At 43.5% G+C, this 10,247-nt stretch overlaps 1 protein-coding gene across 1 annotated transcript; it reads right to left on the reverse strand.

The window, feature by feature from the left end:
• Positions 1 to 263: 263 nt before the first annotated feature.
• Positions 264 to 10,151, reverse strand: MED8 (mediator complex subunit 8; the record flags this gene model as incomplete). The annotated part of the gene is made up of 7 exons (XM_085298240.1): positions 264 to 749; positions 3,511 to 3,759; positions 4,873 to 4,954; positions 5,385 to 5,525; positions 6,234 to 6,378; positions 7,435 to 7,553; positions 10,023 to 10,151. Coding segments are annotated over 7 exons (930 nt in total), but the record flags the coding sequence as incomplete, so codon positions are not given.
• Between the last annotated feature and the right edge of the window lie 96 nt (positions 10,152 to 10,247).

Below are 10,247 nucleotides of genomic sequence, written 5' to 3' on the forward strand. Positions count from 1 at the left end.
GCTCTTCTTGCTGTGGGTCTTGTAATAGTCTTTCAGTACTTGGCTTTCTGGGGAATAGTCATAATGGGCTTACAATGCACAAGACGTCTACTGCTTTGTTCATACCCTGCTGACTCACTTTATAACAGCTCTGTATGCATAAGCTCGTAGCTCCAGCATTCAGCTGCCAACATTTCTTGTGTATTTTAGACTGGAGATGCTCTACAGCCTTACTCAAAGGGAATGGAAACTCCTTATGACTTGAGAGACAGACAGCAGTGTCACACTGTGCACAGAAAATGGTCTTTATTTGACAAGAGAGAGTAAAGAAGGAATGCCTTTTCTGAATCAACTAACAGAAATCAGGAGAAGCGTGCCCCATGCAGCTCTTCAGGTTCTGTATCAGGAAAGTGCAGGAGTCCTCTCAACCAGACCTGAAGAAAATGAGTCAATACTAGAAGTAAAGTCCACTGCTCTGGCTGAACAGGGGGAGTTCTCCTCTCCAGGAGACATAGCTGCTAGTAGCTCTGCACAAACCACCTAGCACTAAATAAAACCCAGGGAGGGGTCTTATATTCCCCAGTTCCCTGGATGTGGTGAGGGGTACGTAAAGAGACTCAGAAGTCCTAGAAGGAACCCAGGTGCGGTGGCTGCAGCAGGAACAATGCTGGTAACTGCTGTTCCCTGGGTCTGGTTCATCTCAGCTCATCTCTGATATGGATGCATTGAGGCAGATTTGATGTTTGTTTTTATGCCACTCGGCATCTTTCCTGGAGAGATAAAACATGAAAAGCAATGAAGAATTAGAAAGGGCATTTGCTGAGGATCACACAAGGAGCACAACAGTTCTGTCAGGGCTTCTATTCCACTCCATGTACTACACCAGGCTTACTTGCTACAGCATCTTCCATCTGTCATCTAACACAATCTCTCCTACAGTTTGTTGAGAAATCACCTTGACATTTCCTGTCATTTTTTTTTTAATTCTATCCCTGCCCTCTCCTAATCAAGCCTTTCTTATTGTCAGGAGGCTCCTACAGGACTGTGGGACTTTTCAGGCTCACAGAAGTTGCTGATAGCAGCAGTGAGATAAGAACCCAGACTGTTCCCCATTTCCATTCCAGAAAAGCAAAACAAAAGAACCTGTATCCTCTTCCATATAACATATAGTCAGTGCATATATACAAATTACTAAACCTCTCTCAGATCTCTTAATCTCTCTTAAATATATCCACCTCTTGGGCATTATTACTCTTTGCTGATACCAAACACACATGGGAGTGTGTTCAAAGACATCATATAGGCAGGTTAGGTAAGCGTACCATGGCAGACAAAACTAAGATGATCAGAAAAATAAACAAAAGGACAGTGATTAAAGAGCAGCACACAGGGATATTCAAAGGTCACTCCTTCGGAAAGTGGAATGTGTACCCAAACTAGAACAGGAGAGGAAAAAAAAGAGAGGGAGAACTTCTGAGAATTAAAACTATAGTGTGACTGGACAATAAAAAAAAAAAAAAAAAGATTTGATGAAGAACTGGCTAACAGAATAAAGATTCTTAAACTTTTTTCAAACATATCCAAGGYGGGTTACTGCCTGCAGTGAGTTGGCAGGTAATCTGACGTCACTTCAGTGCTTGCTAACAATCAGTTACATGAAGAGTGAACAACTGTAAGGGTCAACAACATCTGGAATGCTCTGAGCAGTTCCAGTTCTCTTGCCCCTCTTCTGTATGTTTTCAAGGCTGAGAAAGAGTGACAACGATGGTCCAAGCTACATAATAATTTTCAGATAAACACATAAGAAATAGACTGGGATTCATTAGCTGAAGAGAAAAAGAGATGGACAAAGGAAAAACAGTACCACAGACTTCCAAAAAATCAAAACTAGTATGGGGTAGGTAAATGAGGAAGGGTTATCCACTGCTTCTCACAAAACAAGTAAAAAGGAAATAACCACTGAAATTATCAAGCAAAAGATTTARAAACAAAAAAGAAAGTATTTTAAGCAAAACATGCAATAAAACCATAGGATATACTGCCACAGGCATGTAGAAGTCAAATTGGAATTCAGAAAGTGACTACAGAAATTGATGGCTGTTATACCCAGTGGTCACAAAGCAAACTCTACCTCAAAGTGGACCTAAACAGTGAYTACTGAAGGTGTCCCCCAAGGTATACTTTGTTCTTACATTTTCAGCCTCCACTCTTGCCTATTATCARGAATTGGATGGTGGGATAGCAGGACCTTTGGCCAGTACAGCTGCTTTTATCAAAAGGGAACTCCAGGGTATCATAGGCTGGACAAGTACTCGTTACCACTGCGCTCAGCTCAATGCACAGAAGCAACCGTCTTCTCATCCTGGAGACAACGTCAGTGGGTATAGAGCAAAAAAATCACAGGGGCCTTCTTTGTTTCCAAATCATAGTGGAAATTACTTTCCAACTATAATATAAATACATCGTTAACTTAGAGTTAATATTGTTGCTCAAGTTCATTTCTGAACAACGCAGTCATTATGCAGGCAAGAAAACACCAATTAAAATATCCCATATCTAGAATCCCAATTAACRTGAACATAAGAATAACACCATAAGGTTAGGTCTGCAGGTCCTCCAAGCCAAACCCATTTCTGACAGCATCTTAGAGAGGATATTTATTTAAGGACAAATACCAGAAGAGGGCAAACTGGTAGTGATGCCTCAGCAGAATATCCAGTCAGCCTCCAACAGATTGTGGCTCAGGGACTTTGAGTCAGAATGGTGTTGCCATGATTTTTAGCTGTTGACTGATTTTGCATGCAGAAATGTACCTACTTACTTTTCCATTCTACATAAACTTTATAAATCTATCACTCACTTGGGCAAGGTGCTCTACAGTTTCATTATTTAGTATTAAGAAAAGTATCTCCTTTTTTTCCTAAACCCAAAAGCTGATATTTTCATTGGTGCACTTCCTTCCTGTATCATGGGAAATTGTGAGCCATCATTCCCCATTCACCTGCTCTGCACAGTTTGAGATTTTATAGACTTCAATACAGTCTTCTCCCTAATCTCAAACTATCTCTTTTCCTAGATGCAATGTCATAGCTTTCTGAAGTCTTCCCTTATATGAAAGCCCTTCCAGACCTTCGACCAGTTTGTCACCCCTCCCTAAGCCTTTCCAGTTCTATTATAAATTTTTTACAAAGAGAAAAGATCAGAACTACATATTGTAGATGTGGGTACCTAATAGATTTATACAACAGCTTGATTATATTATAATAGTTCCTAACACTCAGTTTACATTTTTGGCTCCAGCTGAACATCCAATTGATGTTGTTACAGAGCTATTATATCATGTATCTATTTCCCAAATACAAGTAAGTAGGTTAGAGTCCAGGCACTGAATATGTAAAGTTGAATTGCTTTTGCTCATGTGTTTCACTTCACATTTAATAGGAACATAATCTGCTATTATTAAACCCAGTCATTTAGTATATGCTATTGCTCCCTACATTTCTATCACTCTCAGATATACGACCWATTTACCTGGTTGTCCTGCTTGTGTCATCTGCACTCCTGCCAGCATTGGCTGCTGCTGGGTTGGTGCACCTGACATTGGGACCTGCTGCATGCCTGAAGCCCCTGCAATGATTGCACCAGCTCCTGGTTGACCTGACTGGACAGATGCCCCCGAGCCAGGGGGTCGCCGGTTTGACAGTCCCTTCCCAAAGGCTACAGCTGCTACCAGAGCATTGGTATCTGCAGGGTTGAAAGTCTGCTTGTTCTGTCGTAAACCTGTAGAAAAAGGAATGGTTTGGGGAGCATTCTGACAAAGAAGTCAGAAAATTAGTTTAGCTGGATCTGAATTTACTTTTCTGATAGTTCGTGCTTGTGATAGAGATCAGCCTGTAACAGCTTGTCCCACAAAAGTCTCAGCAGGATCAAAGAAGATGCAAAATCCAGAGACGGTGAGGTTCCAAAAGCTTTCTCATCAAGAGCAGGGAATACACTGCTCAGTGGACAAGGGAGAGGAAGCCACCTCCTCTACAGCCATAAGAAAGACTCAGCTAAAGGCTCTTCCATGCTAAGTCCTATGGCAGGTAACAAGCATCAAGTTTTAGATATTCAAAGGTAACAATCTCCTTTCTGTGGTTCTTGAGCAGCATAGTGTCTGTAAGAGTGTTGGGACTCTTAAATTCTGTTTTCCACAAATATATTTCTTTGGGCTGTAACAGCAAGTTTGATGTTGCCTCCTGTGGGTCTGTGCTAAAACCCTTCCTTATGGAAAACTCACAGCTATCTGCTCAAAAAACTTTTAGGTCAGCAACATAGGACTAACAATATATGTCTCCATCATATTGCTGCCATTTCTCTCCATATCTAAAGGGAAGAGTGACGTGGTAGTGACTATTTTTAAATAAAWGGACTACCTCCAGCAGCCTCCATTCTACCTCCGAGCATCACCCTCGGATCACCAGCCTCACCGCTCTTTTTAAAGAGTGTACCTCCACACATACGCAGCAGGCCAAGGCAAACCAGTTAGACACCTAACAGGCGACTGCATTTTCACAAGTGTTTTAATCCATGTTGATCAAGATGTTTTCCTGGTAAACACTGAAGATAGCACTTATTTCCTTGAAGGGGTGTATGGCAAAGGGTTGGAATGACTTTCTGCCACACATAGGTCACACAGTACAATGCTAAGAACAAATAAATACACCCCACCCACAGACAGAATGGCTTTTCAAATAAGGGAGCTACAGGACAGCCAGTCTTGCAACTTCCCAAACATTTTCATCTCTACTGCTCATCTGCATACCCCATGCTTTAGGTTMTTTGTTTTTCCCATTCTGCCGCTGCTCTCTCAAGCTTGCTGCTTGGACCCTGTACCTCACTTCTACCTCATACCTCCGCTTTCAGATTCACGCTCCTCCTTGCTGATTTTCTCCAGGAGATTTGAGCACATTTTGTTCAGGCTTTGGATCTGTTTCTGCAAAATGAAAACAATCAGAAACCACCAAGATATCTCCAACATAGTATAAGCCAACAAGGTAAGTGAACAAGCTTTCTCTTCTCCAGGGTCTGTGTAATCAAACATAAGCATTTTAGTAGCAGAGCCTGAAGAGCCCTATTCTAGCATATGCAGGAGGGGGCTACAAGGAGGGGATAGCCTTTGCCCTTCCCTGACCGGTCTGATGGCATCTCCTGCAGAACTGGAAGCAGGCTGCATACCCTTGCTTTGGGAGACTGCAGAGGAACCCAAACTTTGGGGTCAGCTGGAGAAATCTCAGATGGAAAGGACAGAGAAAACAGAACTGTCAGATGGAAGGGTGAAGGAGGCAGAGCACTGAAGCCAGAGAAGCAGGGAACTTTGTACTCTTGGACTAAGAGAAAAAAGCATCAAACTCTTCTTCCCGTACCTGTGCCACATCAGGGCTGATTCGAGCTGCATCTGTGATCAGCTGCTTCTCCTGCTCCTCCACCTCGGGGTCAGGCTTAGTTCGAAGATGGTCAGGCACCACCTCATGGCTGAACACCGGCACACGCCCCTCTGTCTGCCGCTGCAATAGTTGGACAAGCCACACTCAGAGCCCCCTCCTCCAGCCCAGCACTCAAACAGCTCAAGACTAGAGCATGGGCTATCTTACAAGAACAAGGCTAGCAGCATGTTGGGGGGAAAACCTTAATCCAYGGACGCATTAGGAAGTTTCAACTATTTGTCTAGGAATTTACACTGTGTCCACTTAATTAGAGCATCCCATGGGGGTCTGCAGTGCTGTCCCATCTGCTGCCTGCTAGCACAGCCACAATCAGATGAAATGTTTTTGCACTCAATTAGAAGCGAAATCTTGCCAGTGCACACTGTAGGTTCTGTAGGGACCTCGTGTTAGTCTGATGACAAACAACACAAAGCTAGGTGCAGGTGCCTGACAGAAACAGCACAACTACAGCAGACAAAATAAAGAGCTTCTGAAGAGACATCTCAGTYACACAAGGGGACACTCAGCTCCTCAGGCCCTGACGTTACGAAAATAACATTTATGAGCAGGAACACCTCCTGTAAAGTGTGCCAAGAGTAAATGTTTGCAGGGGAAAGCTCCCCAGTAAAGCAGGGGAGAATAGCTTCTCCCAGGCAGAATAGCTCATCACCTTTTCTTTCTCTATACCCAGAGCTAAGGAAAGGCCAAGAACAAGGAATGGTAAGTTGGAGCAGGTACACAAACACATTCTGATACTCCAGGGCCATCATTCAGAGAGAAGTTTCTTACCATGATCTCCTCATCACGATCTGGAGACAGCACTAGGGGTATGATAACCTGGTTTCGCAAAAGTGGGGTTTTCTCATGCTTTAGCACTTTATTCAAGGTGTTCAGCTGTCCTGAGAGCAATGCAAAGCTGTCCAGAACTGAAGGCCTGGGAAAATAAATAAAGAGGATAGAACAGGGAAAGGGATATTAGAGATGGTATTACTTGTTCTTCACTCAGATAGCTGGAAAGTGAGGAAATTGCATTAGTATTCCTCTAGTCTACTCACTAGTCTRCTCCAGAGAGTAAAGAACAAAACGTACGGCTGAACATGCAGGCGTGGACAAATCCCAGTCCCCAGAGACAATGCTGCTAACAGCTCAAGGACATTGTGGGTACCACTGGAAGGGTCAGGTATTTGGGAYGTCAGCAGCACAAACAGAAGCAATGCTTCCCCTATCACTGTAACTCTCCCAGTGCGATCCTAAAGCAAGGTCTGAGAGACAATCCAACTCCCAAGCAGTAGAGTCAGGAGAGACACTATTTGTAGCTTGGTTATTCAGACTAACAGATAATGAAGCAAAATAATGGATAATCTCATCAAGGAAGTCACTTCCTCTTGTTTCCTTCCAGGGATTCTGCAACAGTAACTATAAATGTTAATTGCCTATGAAGCTCTGCTGCGGTGGCAGACACTCTGCAAGATGCTCTACAGTTTAAGCTGCAGGTGCATCGTCCTTACGCTCCTTCAGGATGAGAACGTGACCCTGCAAGTCTTTTCAAACTATCTGGCAAAACATGCAGAACCAGCATACAGGTAGGTACAAAAACTCCATTTATACTAGAGCAAAAAAAAGTCAGAAGAGTCAAGAAAYGCAGAAAGATCAGCTACTCAGTTTATAACATACGCAGGTCTGTAAGATATTCTGTCCAAGAAGTTTCCAGTCACTGTAGGCAGAAGCAACTATGTAGGTTACCATAAAAGTGCCCACATTAAAAGGTGCTGGCATGACCCTATGGCTGTATAGTGCCGAACAAATTATTTTCAGCTGTTTTACTAGTTAAAAACGTGAAGTGGTTCCACCAGCAGGAATGTGAAAAGCAAATTTAAGCATACTGACAATATGTTAGTGGTTTTTAAATTATACTTTGTGGTCCTTAGAGCAGACTCTGAAATAGCTTTGGCAGTGATGGACAGTACCCCAGCTCTGTGAGAGGCCTTACCACGTGAGTCGGTCATACTCGTTCTCCAGCTTGTAGATAAAACTGACCAAGGAGTTCTTCAGGTCAGCCACCTGGCTGATGAGTGCCTCCAGGGTCAACTCCAGCTGCTTTTCCTCTCTCTAAAAAWCCACAGGAAAAACAGGGATGAGGACAAAGCTTGCCACCTTTCCAACGACCAGAGGGGTCCATATGTATGTATTCATAGCCCTTCTACACACAGACCACTCTTTGAGGGAAGGAAAGAGAGACCATGGAGATAAAACTCCTACATTCTCATGCTGACTTCTCCTCCTTCAGTGAGAACACTCAGGCAAGAGACAACCCCTCAGCTGGCTGTCCTCCTTAAGATCCAGATGAGCACAGTGAAGATACCATCACTTGCATCTTCTTTTTACCACCTCAGACAGTGTCATCAGAGTTAGCTCATGTCACCTTTGTGAGCTATTTAAACTATCCCAGCTCTAGGCAGATTAGCATTCACTCGACTCTTCTGCTAGCAAATGTGGGTACAGTAATGTCTTCATCCAAAAGGGCCATTTGCAAAACAAGCTTCCACAGCCTGAAAACTCCAGTTTCTACCCTTCACCTCATTCTTTACTTTTTTCCTGCCCAAGTGCCATTTCTAACTGCTACAGAAACTAGACGTTCCCATTTTAGCTGCCCCTTAACAGCTGTGGGAGGCACTGCTTGTTTTGGGAGGGACCATACAGAACCTGGACACACACACAGATCACCTTTTGCCTGAACTGCACTTGTCCAGTACCTTTTCCACCAACATCCCTGGGTGAGGAAGGATGGCAACAAGCAAAGTATCAGACCACAGGGAATCTGTTGCTGAAGATACCAAGACAGATCCCTGACTCTTGCAGAAATCCTTTAGAATCTTATCTATTCTTACTTTTCCATACAACAGAAGAGTTGCGCAAAATTTAATTAAMGTTCCAGCCCTAATAAACTGCTAATGTAAATCAAGGACTGTAGAATAATAATCCACCTGGAGGGTGGGACAACACAATCAAATAATAGAAAGGCAATGCCAACTGGGAAAGCAGATAACAAGTACACAACTAGACTGATTCATCCTATGGGGTTTGTTGTTGTTTAAATGAACTGGACTAGTGTGAGCTTCACTGAAGGAATTATCAGGTATCTTCTATGTTCATGAGAACATGAGATTATTTTATTTAATTTATAATCTGGCAAGAACGTAAAAGATTTCTTCAGAAAACACTGACCAGACTTCACTTCACTTAACCACCTTCAAAAAAAAGGCTGAGTCAACTTTGGTAGAATCTGATCCCTAGCCCTTAAAGCAGACAGCTGGGTGTTACATCTGGAGACTAAAGCGCTGTAACTCTCCTCCATCTTGTGATGGTAATAGTCAATTCCCATGCAATTAAGAAATGACCTGTAACTTGTTGTGTTCACTGTGTTTGTGCAAGATAATTAATCAATGACTGTATTTCAAGTTGGGCTGATAGTCAGTGTTTTATTGCAGAGATGCCAGGCATATGCATCTAAAGCAATTCACCTGGCCCATTGCCTGTGTTTAGCCAAGAAGCCTTCAAGAGGATGAACGAAACCACGTTGCGCACTCGCTATTCTCACAGCAGCATCTCCTCCAAAGGCTCTCTCCACAGCCATTATGTACAGGAAGCAGATATAAGCACTGCGAAGCATGTATGCAAGAAGATCAGTGCTTCCAAGAAATGCTATAACTACTGCAGGTATACAATATATCTAAGCAGCGCTTTGGGGAGTTTGTTACACAATACTAGATTAACCCAAGGCAGTGAAGATAGGGCTTATGGCAGGGATTGCTGAAGGACCTCCTGATCCTGAGTGACTGTGAGGTAAAGGTTAAATTCAGTGTAAGCAAACATAAAGCAATGCACGTGGCAAAACAAAGAAAAAARGGATCTAGCTCTTCAGAAACAATGACATTCTCTGAACTGATAACACTATCACTCAAAAACTAAGATCTTTGGAGTATCCTCTTAAAACATCAGCCCAAAGTTCAAGAATCAGTCAAGGAAACAAAAGCAATAATAGAATTTATTTGGAAAGGAACATAAAACTAAGCATCATTATATCATTGTAGAAACGTATGCYTCATTTTCATCTTGAATGTTGCATGTAACTCTTGTCCCTCTATCTCAATAAGGATAAAATAGGAATATGTACAAAGAAAGACAACAAGGAYGATTGAAGACATGTGTCAACTTCTGTAGCTACAGCAAGTAAACACAGAAAAGAGACCAATGTGTACGAGTGGCAGAAAAGAGGAGAGTGAATATAAGAATTGCATGCCAACTCATTTTCACCTTCTTTTCCACTATCACAGCTAGGACATACAAATGAAGTCAGGAGGGAGCAGGCTCAAACAAACCAAAGGAGGTTAATGGGCTGTAAAGAATCACCTGTCATTAACCTGTGCAACTCTTTTCCATTGGATATTAYGGGTGCTAAAAATTCACCAAGGTTCTGCAAGCAACCGGATCCTTCTTTCACGAAGGAAACCTCACGAAAAGCTATTAAACACAAGGGACGGGCTAGCAACAGTTTGCACAGACCAGCCTCGCGCGTACTCTGCTCTCTCGGTTCTTCCTGGCCACCTGCTTCTTGCCTAGCGTCAAAGCCACGACGCGGGGCCAAGRCGGACCTTCGGCCCGACCTGGCACCGCAGCTCCCGCCGAAGGCCGCGCCGGCTGCTGAGAGCGGGCAGCGCCCCGCTGCCTGCGCGCCCGCGGCAAAAGGAGGCTGCTGCGCCCGCAAGCGCGGGGCCGGCGGCGCCGCGGCCGCCCCAGCCCGCC

This window comes from Rhea americana, unplaced genomic scaffold (assembly GCF_003343005.1).
Source record: "Rhea americana isolate MKP2758 unplaced genomic scaffold, rheAme1 scaffold_136, whole genome shotgun sequence".
Taxonomy (NCBI): domain Eukaryota; kingdom Metazoa; phylum Chordata; class Aves; order Rheiformes; family Rheidae; genus Rhea; species Rhea americana.